Source organism: Clarias gariepinus, chromosome 26, assembly GCF_024256425.1.
Source record: "Clarias gariepinus isolate MV-2021 ecotype Netherlands chromosome 26, CGAR_prim_01v2, whole genome shotgun sequence".
NCBI classification, from domain to species: Eukaryota; Metazoa; Chordata; class Actinopteri; order Siluriformes; family Clariidae; genus Clarias; species Clarias gariepinus.
Genome location: NC_071125.1, coordinates 7540053 through 7560140, shown reverse-complemented (window position 1 = coordinate 7560140; position 20088 = coordinate 7540053). Strand labels below are relative to the sequence as shown.

General features: G+C 35.6%; 2 protein-coding genes across 10 annotated transcripts in view; both read left to right on the top strand.

The window, feature by feature from the left end:
- Window positions 1-15321, top strand: part of rims2a (regulating synaptic membrane exocytosis 2a) — a 219507-nt gene extending 204186 nt beyond the window's left edge. For 6 of the 9 annotated variants that reach the window (XM_053488381.1, XM_053488390.1, XM_053488388.1 and 3 more), the window contains 5 exons: window positions 11736-11877; window positions 12001-12113; window positions 12240-12341; window positions 12434-12573; window positions 12832-15321. In XM_053488381.1, the coding sequence (XP_053344356.1) occupies window positions 11736-11877; window positions 12001-12113; window positions 12240-12341; window positions 12434-12573; window positions 12832-13047 (713 nt within the window). In that variant the 3' untranslated portion in view covers window positions 13048-15321. Of the gene's footprint in view, window positions 1-7055; window positions 7467-11735; window positions 11878-12000; window positions 12114-12239; window positions 12342-12433; window positions 12574-12831 lie in introns of those variants that run through there. The other 3 variants (XM_053488387.1, XM_053488385.1, XM_053488382.1) reach the window with 3 other exon arrangements.
- Window positions 15322-16868: 1547 nt separating this feature from the next.
- Window positions 16869-19612, top strand: LOC128514442 (dendritic cell-specific transmembrane protein). Its single transcript, XM_053488296.1, has 4 exons — window positions 16869-16891; window positions 17864-18928; window positions 19031-19363; window positions 19550-19612. The coding sequence occupies exons 2-4, from the start codon at window positions 17876-17878 to the stop codon at window positions 19610-19612; spliced, it is 1449 nt and encodes a 482-aa protein (XP_053344271.1). The 5' UTR covers window positions 16869-16891; window positions 17864-17875.
- Window positions 19613-20088: the final 476 nt, after the last annotated feature.

Below are 20088 nucleotides of genomic sequence, written 5' to 3'. Positions count from 1 at the left end.
TTTTTTTAAAGATGTGATCATTTATTTATTTATTTTTATTAAACTTTAAAAGCATATGGGATTAATTAAGAGGATTAATTATATAACTGTGGTACGCTACTTGGTTTGTACATCTCGCATGCTCATTTTGTACAGTTTATTCATACCATAGTAAGAATACAGTTTTACATACAATGGGGAGCAACAAGTTCCTGGTAACACTTTTAATATGAGAAATATAAACATTCCTCTAGAAGTTTCTTAAAATAAGTAAGACTAAGAAAAAAATTCAACATATCTTCACAGAAAATCTTACGTATGTTCACCGGAATAATATTTATTCACTTTCCTAAGTGTGTTTACATGCTCCAAGTATTTAACCAGAATAGAAACCAGAACCAGAATGAGTAACAGATAAAAAAATGTTTTTGGGCAGATCATTTCCTTATGGTATACTCGTCAATTCACCTAATGTTGCCCCCACAAATTGCTGTTGCATAATAAGAATAAAACAGCTTGCAGTTTACTGTTATTGAAAATAAATTTTCAAAAAAAACTCGTCTTGTAGGGGCATTTGGAACATACTGTATGGGGCAAACAGCGCAGAAGAGAGATCAAGTGGCTGATATCGACGACAGGATCATGGCTACTATTTTGCACCACTCCTCTAATTCCAATTGGAAATACATTCCTATCAGACCAAATTATTTGCATCATCAACTCTAATGATGTGTGGTTACTTTAGGAACAATAATATTTAATTCATCTTGTTTGAAATGTCTTAGGAATTCAATTAACACCTACTGACTACTCATAAATGAGACGTGTGTACAGGATGTGTAGATATGTTTATGTGTACATGTATATGTATATGTGTATACACGGGTTGGACAATGAAACGCCTGGTTTTAGACCACAGTAATTCATTAGTATGGTGTAGGGCCTCCTTTTGCGGCCAATACAGCATCAATTCGTCTTGGAAATGACAGATACAAGTCCTCCATAGTGGCCAGAGGGATTTTGAGCCATTCTTCTAGCAGAATAGTCACCAGGTCACTACGTGATGCTGGTGGAGGAAAACGTTTCCAGACTCGCTCCTCCAAAGCACCAAAAAGTGGCTCAACAATTTTTAGATCTGGTGGCTGTGCAGGCCATGGTAAATGTTCAACATTACTTTTATGTTCATCAAATCACTCTGTGACCAGTCTTGCTGTGTGTATACTGTAGGTGCATTATCATCCTGATACACAGCATCGCCTTCAGGATACAATGCTTAAACCATTGGTTGCACATGGTCCTCCATAATGGTTCAATAGTCCTTGGCAGTGATGTGCCGATCTAGCACAAGTATTGGGCCTACAGTAGTAAGTGCCATGATGTTGTAGCCCAAACCATCACTGATCCACCCCCATGCTTCACTCTGGACTTGCAACAGTCGGGTGGTCCGCTTCTTTGGGGCTTCTGTACTCCGTAACTCTCCTGGATGTGGGAAAGACAGTGAAGGTGGACTCATCAGAAAACAATACATGTTTCACTTGAAACTGACGTTTGGCATTGGCACGAGTGATCAATGTTTGGTGGAAACAAGAGAGTTGAGGTGCACATTTAATTCTGCAATGAGTTGGGCAGCTGTTGTTTTATGTTTTTTGGATACAATCTGGGTTAGCACTCGGACATCCCTTTCAAACAGCTTCCTCTTCCTCTTTCCTCTCACAGTTACACAGTGGTATTTTTATTTATACTTGGTCGTATGCTGACATTATCCTGGATACCGTGGCTCTTGATACATCACAAAGACTTGCTGTCTTGGTCACAGATGCGCCAATAGGATGCGCACCAACAGTTTGTCTTCTTTTGAACTCTGATATTTCACCCATAATGTTGTGTGCATTGCAATATTTTTAAGCAAAACTGTGCTATTACTCTGCTAATTAAACCTTGACACTCTGCTCCTGCTGTTGGAATGTGCAATCAGTGAAGATTGATTGAATTGGTCCAATTTATCCATGAAACCTCCAACACTAAATTGACCAGTTTTTCAGTCAGTTATATTGATTAATCCCTGTATATATATATATATATATATATATGTGTGTGTGTGTGTGTGTGTGTGTGTGTGTGTATCCTCATCATGCAGAATTTTTTTTTTTATTGGTAAAAAGTACTGTATTTTCTTAACTTTTGACTGTGATTGGGGGGCAATGCTGGCTCAGACGGTTGAGGTTCTGGGTGGCTGATCGAAGTGGCAGGAATGGCGTCCAGTATAGAACCTGTGCCAGATCTTGCAGGTCAAATGATTCGATGTGGTGACCCCTAGGAGAAAAGGGACAAAAGCCAAAGAAAAAAGTGACTCTGACTGTGAAATAATTATTGGTGCCAGATGGGCTTGGTTTGAGTGTTTTAGAAAGTGCTGATCTCTTGGGATTTTCACACACAACAGCCTGTACAGTATACACATAATGTTTTGAAGAAGAAAAAAAGGAAAAAAAGAAAAAAGAAGCTGTGAGGCGAAAACATCTTGTTGGAAAGAGAACTCTATGAGGATGACCTGCCACGGTTCTAAACTGTTTAAAACCATGGTGAGTAGAAAGGCATGGCAAAACGCACAATAGGTCAGATTCTTTAGAACACGCAGATACCATATCAGGTTTCACTGCTTTTTGCTAAGAAAAAAGTCTCAAAGCTACAGCAGGCACAGACTGGAAAAAGACCAAATGATGCATTTTAAGTCAAATCTGGCTTCAGTCTCCATTCATTTTTATTGCATCATATTTTATTCTGTGGGCTGTTTCTTTTTCAAGGTTAGGTAACTCTTTCACCGTGTGTTATAGTTTTAATGCTTTGTTAAATAGTGTTCAGAGCTATTATTTATTGCAATTTAAGACAGTGGATAGCAAATTGTCCCATGCCAAATGTTTTAATGCAACCATAAACTAAGACCTAACATGCAGCCCGGCTGTGTGGAACACCATGAAGACCGTAAGTCTGTAATACTTTACTTGAACTCTTCCTCATAAGGCTAGCATAATCATCCAATAACCCTGTCAAGGCAGATGTCGTATGCGGGCATGAATTGTTGCATGCGATGTGATGTGTCTGTCATCTTGCCAAGAATTGATGTTAAATGTCATGACAGCTAATGGATGTCATGCACTACTTTTTGCTCTTTAGATCCTAATATTTAGCCTTGTGTACAAAAGGTGTGTCTCAGCATGGATTAACAGTACAACAGCAGTTCTGCATCAAAACATATCAAAGATGACACAGCAGATATCTGACACAGCACAAGGAATTAATGCACGATGCCCCATTTTAAAAGTGGGTTCTGGTGTACAAGAAAGTTAAATAAGAAAATTTACATACAAACAAATTAATACATAAACTCCCTGGCTTGCCATTTGCTTTTCGTTTCAATCAGTCATAAGCGAATAAGAGTGCCTTTTTGGCGCTTGAAACAAAATCCTGGTGGTTAATGAATCATTGTAACTGTTCCAGACAAGTGTAGTTTAAATGAATTTAGGCTGCTGTTATGAATATGTAACGATGCTGACTTTATTTTTTTGTTCCTTTTTGTACTTTTAAGTTTAAGAAGCCAAACAACCATTTGCAGTTTCTTGGCAGTAGCATGGTACATTAGCATCTTATGTCTGCAATATTATATTAGCCACATCCTGAATATTGTGTGTATGTGTGTGCAGTTGTATACCTGCGCTTTTTCATTGGATGAGCCATTCTAACACTTTGTGATTCAGGCTTCATTGTTTTAATATCTCTGATATGGTTGTAGAATGTAAAATAATAAATCCAAACATATGTCCAAACCTTTGACTGGTATACCAGTGGGCCATTGCATTACGGTAATTGTGAATGGGGTAATGATGCACTGGTTATTATTGCTGATAATTAAGCAATATTACACAAAAGGGAGCATTGTTGTACTTAATATCAGAATGTGATAATATTCATTACAACAGTGCTCCCTCTTGTATAATATTGCTTAATTATGCTAATGGCCTTAAATGTGGTATTTCTTTTATACAATAGTTTCACAAACACCATTACTTTTCAATGTATTATAATTTTTTTTCATTTACCCATTTAAACAACTAACTAATTAATTTACCCATTTAAACAACTAACTGGTGAAACTGGTGGTTCTGGTGGACGATAGTTAGCGACAAGCAGGGTAAATTTCAAGTAGAGTTAAATGAAAAGCTAGTGCACAAGAGTGTACAATCACTTGTTTCACACACTAAGTAGTGCCCTTCATCAGGGGCTACAAAAGAATTTGGGATCCAACCTTTTGTTAAAATATTGTTGGCCTTGCAGCTTGCTTTAGGCATTAAAAAAACAATACGGATCATCCAGAGGTCAGTTTTGGAATGGTTTAGAAGCAGTTATTAAGGAGACAAAGTATGTTTTAAGATGACATAATGCTATAAATGTATGTTTTTTGGCTGAAAGGGCTTTTATGACTGGTTTTGAATCTGTGTTTTGGCAGGTTGCTGCTCTTGCTTCAGCAACGCAGACCTCTTGTCCAATAAGGTTACTCGCTCAGAACTAACTGTTGTATAATAGTGCATGATAAAAATTTCGGAATTTCCTTTGCGATCGATCTATCTATCTATCTATCTATCTATCTATCTATCTATCTATCTATCTATCTATCTGTCTATCTATCTGTCTATCCATCTATCTATCTATCCATCCATCTATCTATCTGTGGGGTGCTGTAATATAATAAATTCCTGCCTTAAACTATTATTAGTTTATAATTTTATTATTAATAAATAATAAACAAGTGTGTAAATTACTTTATATTAACTGTATAATATGAATTGTTATTATCAAAAGAAAATCCTCATCTCTAAAACAGATGTAAAATTAAAATTGGATATTTCCTTTCATCTTTAGTGAAGCTATAAAAAGTATTTGCACTAAGCAATCCCTAAATCCCCCAGCATCCTCCCTGTGGAGAAAGGGATAGAACGCTCTTTCCCTAATATGATCTTCATATTTTAATGAACGTGTATAATTAGTTCTTCCTTGGCTGTCTCCTATCACTTTCACATGAGCACATTCAGATCAGTGAGCTCTTTGTATAAAAGGTCATCATGCTTATAATATAATAAGATCTAATGTGTATTGATTCGAAAGAAATCATTAAGCATTAGAGCCTCTCTTTTTTTTTAAAAATAGCTATATTTCTTTGCACAGAGTCTGTGTTTTAAGAACCGGTACTTGTTTGCCAAATTTGCTGCAAAACCTATTTAGGACATCATCATATTACTGTAGTATTATTTAACTTATCATAAACTGTATAATTATTCTGTGAATGTGTTAATGTAAATTCTTGCAAAACATCTCTGGTTTAGTCTTCTGACAGAAATTATAACCATTAGCTACCTACCGTATCAATAATCGTCTGTGGTAGCCTTTACCCGAGCATTAAATTTCTGTGTTAACTTTTAGATAGCTATAGTGACTTTTTAGCTAGCTATACATAGTATTCTCTGGTAACTTTAAATAATGATCATTAAATGTCTATTGTGACTTTTAGCCAGGTAACAGGAATTTACCAAGGTAATATAAAGCTCGTATCAATTCTCTATTGTAATCAATTTTAGTGAGCTAATACTCATCTAAGGTAACATTTAGCTAGCTATCATTAATCTTCTGTGGAGACTTTTAGATAGCTACCAATATTGATTTTGCTGATTTTAAGATAGCTATTAGTAACCTTAAGGCAAGGTTTTACCTGGCATAATATCTGTGATATCAACTTTTAGATAGCTAACAGTAATTTTGCATGGTAAGTTTCATTTGGCTATCAACCCTTATTGGATAAAGCTTTGCTAGCTTTCAATTAGCACCCGAGGTACCTTTTTTAGCGAGCTGTCATTACATTTTTCTTAGTTACCTAGCTAGATATTAGCTCTTTTTAAAATAAAATTTAAATGCTTTTTTTAATGTTTTATACCTTTAGCTAACTTTTGGTCATTTTATAGGGTAACCTTCTATAATTAAAAAAGCTAGCTATCAATATAGTAGCTTTTATAGTACCTTTTTTAGCTTTTCTTTTTTTTTAAATTATGGTATAATTTTAGCTAACTATCATTTTCTAGGGTTACCTTTAATGACAAAAATAAGCTGAATTTTGTGAATGTTTAGTAGCTATACAGTAAATTATCTTCTGTGGTAACTTTAGATAGCCGTCGTTAAACTTCTGTGGTAACTTTTAGATATCAGTAATCTTTTTGATTGCTTTTAGATAACCGTCAATAATCTTGAGGCAACATTTTGCTAGCTACCAATTATTAAAGTTCTTGGGTAACTTTTAGCAAATTATTGATAATCTTCTAGGATAACGTTAACTGGCATTTTCTTAATACTCTATGGTATTCATTAAGGTATCTATCTTTTTTTCTTCTTCCAGTAATCAAGTAAACATTAAGTTCCTTCTTAAGTAACATTTAGTAAGTTATTAGTATTTTTGCCTACTATCCATTGTTTAATTAAAAATATTTTTAATGTTTTGTGATAAGTTTTCTTTAGAATAATTCACATTTCTCATGTGAAGATGCTTATTTTTTGAATGAAAATGTTTTTGTGATTGAGTCAGGCTTTTTCCAGGTCAGCATACTAGGAAATGATGAACTACTGAGACCATAAAGTGAGAAAGCCTGTAATTGTAGGCAGACAAACAACCGACTCTGTTATCTGAGAGAAGAAATGTTTACTAAAAGGATGGATGTCACACCTCTTGCATGTGTATGTGTGTGTGCTTGCCACGTGAACTGGGAGTGTCTGGGGTCTGGTACACAGTCAGTAAGGAGGATAGAGGAGATGCTAGGACTGCTAATGGCTACACAAACACACACACACACAAACACACGCACACACACACTACTGCTGTATCTCTGGGTAGAGCTCAATAGGTTTTAGGTGTTCATCCACTGTGCATCCTCCGATTGGCTGAGTGAGGAGGAAAGGAGGCTCTGCTCCCCCTCCCCCCTCTCTGTGTGAGAGTGAGTGAGAGAGAGAGAGAGTGATAGAGTCTGAGTGTGTGCGCTTTCTAGAAAGGAGAGGAGCTGAGACGAGCAGACAGCCTCTTTCAGTTTAGAGCTCTAGTGCTGCATACTCCAGGGATCTCACTCACACAGACACACACACCCAAAACACAAACACAGTGCAATCAGTGCTACTACGGGGCATATCGTCTATGGGCTTCACTGTTTGTAAGGAGCAGCTACATTTTCAACCTTACATCTTCTAAATTCGAGCACGTTCGTTGCAAAACTGGTCCGAGGGGAACATGGGAAGGCAGAGCCACGATGCTTCCAGCACCACCACGAGCACTGGATCATGCTCCAGCTCCGGGAACGGGCGCATGCAGCGATCACAGAGTCGCATGAGCCTTTCTGCCTCATTTGAGGCACTGGCCGTCTACTTTCCTTGCATGAACTCGTTCGACGAGGAGGAAGGAGGTGAGAGAACCCCTGGTGATATAGAAAGGCTGCAGAAAAAAAAGAGAGGGATGTGTGCTTAGATTTAAAATGCACTTGGATGCATAATGATGTACACCAGTTAGGTTTATTACAGTGTCATTTCAGTCAATAATTGTTTAACTGTTTGATTTATATATTTAGACATCAGCATTGCAACCTCTCAAGAAAGCTAAAATGTTCGGCTGTGACTATATATGCCTATCATATTCTATTCCTACATAATAAATCTAGCAGGAAAAAAAAAATGACGCTGTGAGTTGACCAGGCTTCAGCCAAGGTTGCTAGAACATATCCTGACCTTGATGCTTCAGTCTGGCTCTTTTCCCTCTCTCTTTCATTTTCTTGGTCTAAAAAAATGCCTAAATGTAAATGTCTGACTCATTTCCGTCTCTCTTTTATCTTCTTGGTATTATTAACGTAAACCTTTGTTTGGCAATCTTTATATGTTGTCAGGGAAAAGGTGGTTTAATGCTAATCTGGTGAGATAGTTTTTAAAATCTAATCTGTAATCTTTTACATCCTCGATCACAAACGTACCAGATGATTGTCTGTGAAGCGAGCTTTTGTTACGCTCAGTTTAATTTAATAATGAGCGCAGGAATAATGAACAAGAAAATCTCCTTCCTGGAGTTGGCGTTTGGAAATGGGTTTATCTCAAAGCTAATTATGTCCCTTTTAGCGAGGACATGTGCACTAATGCTGATGATTTAGCAAGGTGGTCTCTGTTGGCACAGTGTGTTTTCGGAGTCATTCTGAATCAGGTTCACAGTTAGAGGTAGAGGAGGAGGATGCTGAGTCAAACATTTGTATGTAGTGTGAATGGGTTAAAAAAACACTAGAGATAAAGTATTATATTAAAAATGTTTCTGATTCAGGTGCGTATTTAGATTAACTCGTTCTGGGAAATCAGTTCTTTACTGTCAGAAAAAAAAGGGTGTTAAAATGTATGATTTCTAGTTCGTGAAATGGTTCTCTAATCTCTAATGTTTTTGGTGCAAAGTAGATATAATCTTACTTGCCAAAAAGATTTAAAATTCATCATTGGACCGTAATTAACTTTAAAAGTTAATTTTAAGTATACTACATGCATCTTATTTTATAAATGGTGCATACTAAAGTAAAAAAAAAAAAGGTATAGCTAAAAAAATTTATAAAAAAGACGCAGCTTCATAATCTTCTATAGGGCATTTAATAGGTAATAAATACGTCCATCTTGCACATGAGAAGCATTCAACTCAAACAAGGACCTGTGATGAAATTTCTCATAAATAAAGGCGTAAACTCGATTTCTACAAGACGTCAAGCACAGTAGAATAATACCAGACTCTTACAGTAGCCGCAGTAAAACACTTAAAGGGTGCAAACGTTTTAAAGGATGCGTACGTCCGTGAATGATAATCCCGGATGATCATGGTGGCTTAGAGCCCACTGCAGTTGTTTCCATGAACATTTAGCTAGTGGAACACCTGATCCTTTAAAATTCAACAGATAACTTGCTTTCATGTTGCAAAAGAGACTCATCCGTCTGTGAAAAAACTATACACACAGTCATTCACAGACACCACTTGCACATTACTAGAGGAACTCAGCTCCAAGCCATTTCCACATGTTTGGGCTATTAGAGGAGTTCCTGGGAGGCCAACGTTTCAGATGTGAAGCAGGCAGTCTGATCTGGTTCCCGTGTATTGAGAGAACTTTCTACTTTGATGGTATCCGAGCACTAGTGAAATGCTCTGATGAGTGCATTAGTGTAGCAGGGGGTTATAAAGAGAAATAAAGTGAAATGATCGTGTTTTGTTATTCTGCACAGTCAAAAGTCCCTGTTTGATTTGAATGCTACTTGTATATAAAATTAGAAGAAATTGGCCACAATAATAAATACAAAAACAAAGGAAAGAAAAAACACATACAGAGGGTTCATTCTACTACTGCATGGGTAATTGGGTTTCTAGAAATTCCTGGCTAGCTAGTTAACATTAACAGGTATAACGTAAACATATTGAAATGAATTAGACAGCCCCTTTACGTTTGTCATGCTCACTTATCTATTCGTCTTAATGACGACCCCATGTTTTCAGATCAGCTTACATCTGATGATTATCTTAATCATCATCAATCGCAAAAAAATATAACGAGCTCACCCAACTTAACGGGTGCTTGCAGTTTTGGATGTTAGTGTTTGAATTTCACATACAGGTTATAAACAGAGATGTATCCAGTGGATCGTTCATGATCAGACACATTGATAAACATGGAAACGGATGTTAGAATTATCAGTAGAAGAATGAGTAATCTGTTTTGCATTCCTGTGTATCCTTCTGACAGGTTAGCGCAGAGCTTTGCTGCACAAATCTGACATTGAATTTAATAATATAGCACTATTTTTAGTGATATTAGGACACTGTGGCCTTGAATAGTATTGAGGGAATTATATTGTTTAGTCGTATGTCTATTACAAGTTATGTATAACTAGAAAGAGGTTATATTAGGATATTTGCAATAAATGATGTCCTCACCTAATGTTTATTGTTAATTAACGCTATTGGTGTTATTATTTTATTTAAACAATATTTTTAGCAATATTTTAAGCTAACAAGCTGCAACATGCAATTTATATACCTATTTGTGTGTTTATATTCTAGTGTCTTATTTTAAATGTTGCGTAAAGCGCTTAAGGCCTCAGGACTTTCATGACTGAAGTAAGAGTAAATTTTACTTAACAGAAAGTTATTTGTACCCCAGGATCACCTAATGTCCAGCTAATGTTAGCATTATCTGTAATCAAGGATTCATTTGATTAGGTTGTTTATACATTACTGGTCACATGACCACACAGTCAGAATGACTTCATTAGGTAGTTCAAAAGGTAAAACTAAGATTTTGCAATAAAGAGTGTAAAAGATCAAACAGGAAGTAATATTTTGCCATATTTTTATATCTTCATATGTAAAGAGCATAACCGTGTAAAGAGTTGTGGTCCGAGCATGTCTGGCAGTGTTGTGATTATTTTGCGCAGCGACACCTAACAGGAGTGTGTGAGTGTTCCTGCCTTGCTATATCCGGAGATGAGCAGCATGTCTGATAGAACGAGTCAGCTGTCACCTCAGATCAGCTGAGGAAGATCATAGTCGTGTGTGTGTGTGTGTGTGTGTGTGTTTGTTATATGGAGGAAAAAAGGGTTGTGATATTACAATAAACTACTGTTCTACCTCAATTAGAAGGCAACTGTTTTTATTACATTACACTAAATATATAGTGCTGTGCAAAAGTTTTGCCACCCCCCCTCTAGTTCAGGTACCTGAGCATTTTTGAGGAATGTTTTTTGTTGTTGTTGTTGTTGTTGTTGTTGTTGTTAAAGCCTCACAGTGACCTATGAACCATTCTAGCCTAAAAAAAAAAGGCATGAACCAGTGATACGCAGGTGCAGATGATGAGGGTTGATCAGTCCTAAGATTAATATACTGGTGATGCTGAACGCTGAGTGGTTGGAACAGACGAGAGGGGAAATGAGGCTGCTGCTGATATTGTTACATAAACCAATTTTTAACTTGTGTCTTTAGGCACTTCGCAGTCGCAGTAAGACGTTTGCACCTATTTCTTTAATTTAATCTACATGATTTTATTTTATTTAAAACAAAGAAATGAGGGGTGGTTTAAGACGTTTGCACAGTACAGTATATCATTTCTCTACTTGTCTAAGTTGTATGTTTTTGTAAATTGACCTCAATGGATACAATGAAGCTACATTCAATGGAGCTAGAAAAAAAAATCTGCCCGATCCTTTACTTCAAACCATTTTTTTTCATGGAATTTAAACTCTTTCTAACAGGCAAATAGGATGCTTTAGATCCAAAACACACTTTATGTTTTATGTAATTGTCAGTAAAGCACTTCCTATTGGATTTAGTGTAGTTATTGAAAACGCTTTAGGGTGAAAAATGTACAGTAAATAATATTCTGTGGGGTGTAAAAAAAAAAAAAAAAAAATCCCTGCAGCACTGTTTTATTTTTAAAAAAGATTAAGATATATTTATAGAAAGCCTTGATATTTGGTTCTGAAGTGTTTATGCTGTGATTTTTTCCCCCTCTGTTGTGTTCCTAATATATAATGGCTGTATTTCGGTGTGGTTTTTAGAGAAAAATCATTATCAGCAACAAAACCTTTCTTTATAACAAGAAACACTATTACTATCTGTAGAACTTGTGTAATAACTGCCATTTCCTTTTGTACTTTGTGCCTCTGTTTAGAAGCAGGAGGAAAGAAACTGCGCAGCACTGTTCAGAGAAGCACCGAGACAGGTTTGGCCGTGGAGATGAGGAACAGAATGACACGACAGGCTAGCCGCGAGTCCACTGACGGCAGCATGAATAGCTTCAGCTCAGAGGGGAAGTAAGTTTACATGCACACGTACACACTCACATACTTATATAACAAAAATGTTTCGTCAGGCAACTATTTAGGATTTTGTTCTTGGTGTCAGAGTCTTAACAGTAAAAATTGGTTCTCTTGTAGCCTGATCTTTCCTGGAGTGCGACTCTCCGCGGACAGCCAGTTTAGCGACTTCTTGGATGGACTAGGCCCCGCCCAGTTAGTAGGCCGACAGACTTTGGCCACACCTCCCATGGGTGAGTACTAAAAATAAACCGGGCTGTTTGACAAAGATGACTCCCTTCCAAGAGTTAGGTACTATAAATGGAATGCCAGATGCATATGCCTAATCCTGATCCTGGATTCCATACTTCTGTGCCCAGGCGACATTCAGATCGGAATGGTGGAGAAGAAAGGAGCTCTGGAGGTGGAAGTCATTCGGGCCCGAGGCCTTGTGGGTAAACCAGGATCTAAGGCACTGCCAGGTACGATGGGATTATAAATCTGTAAACATAATGCTATGATGTCCAGACAAACATTTATCTAACCTGAGTTTGATTCCTCTCTGTGTGTTTAGCCCCTTACGTCAAGGTGTACATGCTGGAGAACGGCGCATGCATAGCGAAAAAGAAAACGAAAGTAGCTCGCAAAACCTTGGACCCCCTTTATCAACAGCAGCTGTCGTTCGAAGAGAGTCCAAAGGGAAAAGTCTTACAAGTGAGTTTTCTACCTTAGTGAATATAATTCAGATTTTGCGATATATTGTCCCAAGAAATGGTTAAAAGAAATATTTATATACAGTGTATATATATATATACAGTATATATATATATATATATATATATATATATATATATATATATATACACACACACAATCCAAGAAGATTGATTTCATATAATGAAATCAATCTTCTTGGATGATGAAGTCACTAGATGTGTAACATCTCTTTATCTCTCCTCGTTTGTTCATCAGGTTATCGTGTGGGGAGATTACGGCCGAATGGACCACAAATCATTTATGGGTGCCGTTCAGATACTTTTAGACGAGCTGGACTTGTCCAACATGGTCATTGGTTGGTTTAAGCTCTTTCCCCCGTCCTCATTGGTCGACCCGACGCTCGCCCCTCTTACTCGAAGAGCATCGCAGACTTCTTTGGACAGCAGCTCTGCACCGTTCGGCCGCTCGTAGCACAGCGCTAGCGACTAGCCTGGTTGTTGTAGCATCATCCATCATCCCGATGGTGGGAGTTTGAGATTTGAGGCCAGCTGCTGCCCCTTCCCAGTAACACACACTGCATGCTTGGTGTTGTCTTCTGAGCCTGTTTCTTAGGGGTGAAAACTAAAAGCGGTCCTGTGTTTGCTCTCGAAAAAAAAAATGAAGATAATACTAATAATAGATAAATAAACCTAAATCCTCGCACATGTTGAGCATGGAGAGCAACCCCTACAATCGGGGGAACAGGCAGACGAAGAAAATGGACCTGTTTTTGTCCTTTTCTAAGCCATGGGGTTCTAAACAAGCCCATAATAACAACGCTCATTCGTTTCTCTTCTATTATCGTTCATTGTTCATTTGTATGTGAACGTTTGGGGAGAGTTCTTTTTTTTGGGTCATGCCATTCAAACAGACCCAAAGTTTGTGCTATGGGAATGAGTTCGTATTAAACTGTCTGCACTCCCCAGATATGCACACGATCGCAAGCGAGACTGTTTATAGATTTTTAAAAAGAAACTAATAAAAATGCAATACTTAGAAGGGTACTATCAACAGAAAAGAGAAGGTTTGAGATTGCCCGGATGAACGTTTGGAATGGATTTTTTTTTTTTTTTTGATATTGTATGAAATTTCAAAGGGACTTTATTAATTTTTTTTTTTTGCATGGACAAAATTTAGCTGATCTTAAAGAAATAAATATTTTCTTGAGATTGCAACTTGCAAAAAAATAAAGAAGAAGAAGAAAAAAAAAAAACAGATCAGCCATTTTTTGAAAATTTCTATTATTTTTAAAGAAAAATTTCATAATGCATGGTTTTCATGGGAAGTGAATGCAATGGTGGAATAAAAAAAACATTAGGAATTATGTTTTATTATCCTAAAGCCCATTCTAGGGCATATACTGTATTTTTATGGACATTATAATTAAATAAGAACTTAAGAATTTAATTACTAGGGGGAAAATAATAATAATAATAATAAAAAAAAACAGCTCCTTTTCATGTGAGGTAAAGAAACTGAAAAAAATATGTATTATTTATTTCACTGATGAAGGCAGAAGCCTTACTGAGATAATAATGTGCAAATTGTACATGTTTCTTTTTCCTCTCCCTAGTCCCAGGGTAACTCTTGCTGCTCTTATAAGATTTTTTCCCTCTAGTACCATTCTGATGTTTCTGCAGGGCTGATCATACAGTCCTGCGTGTTTTTTTCTACTTTCTTCCGACTTGATTCGATTTAACAAGCATGTTGAAATGGATTCTCTGCAACATGGCTTGGGCACAGCGTGCAGTAACACAGCATGTTTTAATAAAAATTTGGAAAGGAAGAAAAACAAAAATACATTTTTTAGTTTATTTTATTTTATTTTTTTCAATTTCTTGTACAGTGCATGTCAACTATGTTACTTTAGTCCCTGATTGAATTTCAAGATAATTTGGCTGGGTTTGAACAAAACATTCCACCAATTTTGTCCAATTTTGTTAAATAAAAAAAAGAAGAAAATTTTGTATACTGGAAAAAAATCTTGTCCCATTAGTATTCAGGAGGAATGATCCCACGGTTGATTTGCAAATGGTCTCCTGCATCTCATGGACAGCTGCAGTATTGCATAGTGCAGATTTCCACACAAGACTTTTGGACAACATGGACGTTCGCATGACATGAACTTGCCACATGATAGAAAATAGAAATTTCTAGATTTTCGTCTTCTTGCTTAGTTTTCAGAAAGTTCCTTTAATATATTTTTGTTATTTCATTTACTTACAAGCCAAGACCCATTATTTTATTTTATTTTTTTTATTTTCTATTTTAGTAATTATTAAAATTTTTGAGATGATTCTTCTAGGTATAATATCAGAATGGAGCTCTAAAGAGACATTATTCCTCTTCCATGTAAAGCGAAATCTATTTTGGTGTTCATTCAGTATCTTTTCTTTTCTCTACCAAGATATGTATAGTTTCTCTCTCTGATTTGACATTTGTATATATTATATGTCATAAGTTATGGAATTTGGATTAAAACAAAATAAAATGAACATGAGCAGACAACTATAGATAAGATCGCACGGAATTGGGATAATGTCTCACTTGACTAAGACATGTTACGCCCTTTTTGAATGCCTTCTCTTTTTTTTCTGGTACAATGTGTTCATGCCAAGGCTATGTCTTGGTTAAGTATGGTTGAGTACAGAGATTTATGTAAGTTATTTTTCAAATTAAACAATAAAAAAGGGATATTACACTGAACCTGTGTGTTGGAATCTTTGGTTTGGACTGTTCACCTCAACATGACTCAACTAAAGACGTATAATTTTATTTCATTGTGTAAAAAAAAGACTCATAACCTACAGTAGCTTTCATGAATACATCATTTAAAACTTAATTTAAAACTTAAAGGTGTATATATATATATATATATATATATATATATATATATATATATATATTACAGGTACAATAAAATGAACAGTAATAACGATACTTAAGTGTACTCTGCAAAGAGGAAGCCTATACTATAAATTAGAGCAAGTTTGACCATCTATGTGGTTATAGGATTTTTAAAACATCCTTATCCTCAGAATATTTTCATAATTCATAGCTAAAAAATGAGGCAACATTGAGGTGAGGCAACATAAAAAATCTTTATTATTTTATTATTATAAATTTAAGCCCATTTCTAATAATGAAAACGTCTGTACAAAATGATACATTTCTTAAAATCTTTTATCATAGAAGCCTTTGAATCGTTTGACAGCAAAACAACAACAAATGCCATTTTTAACTTTTATTCATGTTGTAAAATTCTTATTCTCTGACACACAAGGTAGAGAAGCATTATGTAGTAGACTAAAATTTTTGTAATATTTTCAGTGTATCTCATGATTCATGAACAATTTTTTAATTCAACATTTTTAATTTTTTTATTAAAAAAAATTTAAGTTAATTATTTTTTATTTTTTTGTTATTTTTTATTTTATATTATTTTACTCATGATTCACGAACAATATTTAAATAGATTTTTTTCCTTTTTTTTCCTTGATCTAATTTGCCAACACTTCTTTCTGCTTGTAAGACTGAAAAATCCCAATTAAAGCATCATTTTGCTTAATTTTTTTAAATAAAATTTAACCAACATATTGATGCTAAATGGCATACTTAAATAAACGCAAACACAGATGCAGACTGATTTATCTATTGTGACAAAACTGTGGGAGGTGGAATTATAGCTTTGAACAAATTATAAAATATTCACACTGAGATAATCATAAATATTGCCATTAGTGCTGTTAAGTACTTTTGTGACTCAAAGCAAACATGCACAAAATATTCTCTATCATTAATTTAGAAACCTTGTTCTTCCTTAAAACTGCAAAAAATGGAATAATCCCATTTTGCTGTCAAACTGTTCACGTGTTCATATAACGATTCTATGGATTTGAGTAAATATTTACCTAACTTTCTAATTAAGATTCTAAGACTCTAAGATAGATTGTGTGTGTATTGCTCTACAATAACTGCATTGATGTAAAAAAGACAAAAAGGCCTATAGTAAAATATCATGACTTTTGCAAGGTGTTTTTTTTTTTTTTTTTTTAATTAAAAAAAAAGGAAGTGAAAACAACATTGGCACTACTCTAAATGGTCATTTTTTCCTGCTTTAAAAACAGCTTTGTAATTGTGGTTCCGTCTTATGAGACCTCATGAATGTGACTAAACGTTGAGGTTTTGACTCAATAAAAGTCGAAGAGGAACTTTATTTCTCTGTTGTTCAAGAACTCTGCACAGTGTCAGCTCAGCTTGTGTCCTCTCAGGTGAGGTAGGTAAAAACTTCAAACACACTAAAAGATTATAAAAATATAATTCTAATTAAATTATATGAGAAAACTTTTTTTTATGATAGAATCTTTTATAGCTGTTTGACAACAATGGGATGGCTGTTGGGACAATAACTGTAACTGTGGAGTGTAGTTTAACACAACATTATAATGTATAATAACCCTAATGCATTTATATTTAACTGTAATAACTGCATTTAATAAAACAAGGCTTTGCATAACAATTCAATATTCAGAGCTAATTTGAATGTCCTTGTTATTTCAGTTATCTACAAAAAGTGGTTAATTTTGTTGAAATCGAAAGTTACTTTATGTTCATATGATTTTTTTGACCTATTTGCGAATAAACAGAAATGCCTTGACTGCATAAATATCCCCAACCCCCAACTGAGTACTTTATTAAACCACCTTTTTTAGATGTAATTGGATGCAATTTGGAGATATATGTTTGTATGTAGATATAGTAAGTGGCTTCTAAATGAAACCCTTTATGCATTTGTTCTATCTAGGAGGTGAATTCATTAGGGTTATTACAATGATTTTCATTTATCGTAAGGTTTGACTAATGGCTTAGAGTCAAGCCTCAATCTAAGGACCTTTTGTAGACTGCAACCCTTTCCTTCATAATGTTCCAGTATTTGTCTCCATTCTGTTTGTCCACATTCTTGACCTGAGGTTTACCCAAAGATGCTACCACCAATATGCTTCACGGGGTTTGTCCTTTGTATGCTTGTCAGGGTTTGTCCTTCAACAACCTCTGCAAATTCCAAAAATAAGACAATTTGCTTTAGGATCATGTAACACTAATTGCACAGAACTAGACTCTATGCAATTTGTGAAAACAGCTGATTGTCCCATCTGACTTCCATTAGACACTTATGACTCTTTTTTTTTTTTTTTTTTTTGCTGCAGTATCGCTACATTAATAATGATACATTTTGCTGCCATTTCAGAAGAAGCCAACAATGAACTTACACAAATTGAAAACGAGCCTGAAGACAACTTCATCCAGGATTTCTTCGCTCTACACAACAAAGAGCGAAATGACCTGGAGTGAGAAGTTCCTTTTGCTTATCTCCTGCCTTATCACCAGTTTCATTTTGGCAGTTTTTTTCATGCTTGGTCTCCGCTTCCCCTTAAAAATTAGCACTGAGATCTCACTTACTACCACTGCAGTGTTTTGGCTTTGCCTTACGCTAGCCATGTGGTTATCTCCAAATGTCCGCTGTTTTGGAATTCTGTTCCTGATGTCCATCAGCCTGAAACAAGGCAAGAAACAGCTCCTTACAGCTGGGACAACAGTAGTGATCATCTTAACAATCCAGAACACTCTGATGAACCTGAAGGGACTTGGAAAAAGCTTTGTTTGCAATTTGGAGGAAAAGCGTTTTGCCATTGACCTAGCACCACTCAGCAACTTTATCTCCATGTTAAAATGGGTCGCGGTCAATCTCAAAAACGGCCTGATCAATTTAACGGGTGGCACTTATGACACTGACTTTAACCTGAAGCCGACTGTGCATTCAGAAGAGTTTGTGAAGAAAATATCCGAAGCTCAGAAATTCATGAACAACACTGCAGAGAGTGTGTTGGTTGTGGTTGATGGAATATCATTTATAGGAAAGAAAATATCTCCAGTTTTAGGGGTCTTGATACTCGTTATTGCGACGGTGCTTTATCTGAGGAGGTTTCGCATGGAAGAGAACCGAAAGCAAAAATATGTGTTGATTACAAAGAAATTCTTGAAGTATGATGAAAGTCAAAGATTACAGGGAAAGCCTTCGGTTTTGCCCCTGACCAAGAAGGAGTCGAAACGTTACATCGTTGTTCCCTCTGCACATATAACCAAAAAGGATATGAAAACCATGATGAAATTTAGCCTGTCGATTGTAACCCATAGTTTGGCCTGGCTCTTCTTTGTAGCCCTCGATGCTCTTATTTATTGGATTATTGTTGTATTGAGCAAACGATTAGAAGAGCTGAAGCCACTCCATGTTCCGGTGTTACTAAAAGTGGAGGTAAATCATAGATGTACTCTATATTTACGCTTTAGTTTTAATTTTAGGGATTCAGAGTGTTTAAATGTAATTTGAATAAATATATATATTTTTTTCTTTTAGGAAGGAACTTACTTTATCGGCATTAACGTGGAACGTGGGCAAAATGTCTATGACTTTTCCTTCGATGTACCCATTTTTGAAAAGAAGTGCTTGCCGGCGCCAGAACTGTGGCTCAACTATTCACTATCCAGTCTGTTAGTCATCCTCGGCGTGCTGGTTCTTCTGGTTGTGGTGTCTTCAAAGCTCAGTCAGTTGAGACTCATCGTGTCTGAGCAATTCTATGCAGAAGAAGCAGAGAAGCGGATTGCCGGACTTCACGCCAAGATCCTGAAACGACGATCGAAATGGACGGCCAAGGATGCAAAAAGGACCCTGAAATCATTCGCCAAACAGGTTGGTTTACTTTTTTAATGGACAGAAATACACGGGTTTGGTGTTATTTTTCTGGTGTTAATGCATTCTTCTACTTCTCATCTGTAACCTTCTGAAAAAAAAATAGCCTGAATTTTTCTAGATTGGATGTTTTTTTGTTTTTTTTTAATTCTAATAAAATATTGTTTTTCTCTTTTTTCTTGCTAGCTCAACTTTTGGTTCCCCATCATTTTCCGTTATCAAAACAACAACTATGAGAATAAGATATAATGTTATTTTCCAGGTAATTTTTTTATCCATGCCTTTTAAAAAAAAAGTTTTATAGAATTCATTAGTATACATGTATATTTTGTACAGAACAGAGTTAGGGCCACCATAAAAGTGTCTTTGAGTTCTGACTTTTTTTCTCAGAAATCTGACTTGACTCTCAAATTCCATTTTTTTTTTTTTGCTAAAAATTCAGATTTTTTTATTTCTAAAAGATTGACTTTTCCCACAGAATTCTGACTTTAATCTCAAAATGTTTTATCAAAGAAAAATGTTGTAAGTCTGAAAAAAGCATCAGAATTCTGAGAAAAACCAGAACACAAATAAGTTGTTTATGGTGGCCCTATTGTCCATAATTTTGTATTTTTTATAATTTATTTAAAAAAATTAGACTTAATCTGGAGTTGTAAAAACCTTAAAGGACCAAACAAAACATTTACTACATGTAGATAATCGAGATTGGCTTGTGTCTCGCATGC

Bases quoted from the DNA above. Each gene is read 5' to 3' on its own strand.
- LOC128514442 (XM_053488296.1), top strand. From the start codon at position 17,876: ATGAACTTACACAAATTGAAAACGAGCCTGAAGACAACTTCATCCAGG. The intron at 18,929-19,030 runs GTAAATCATAGA...TTTTTCTTTTAG, and splicing joins CGGTGTTACTAAAAGTGGAG to GAAGGAACTTACTTTATCGG. The intron at 19,364-19,549 runs GTTGGTTTACTT...TTTTCTTGCTAG, and splicing joins TGAAATCATTCGCCAAACAG to CTCAACTTTTGGTTCCCCAT.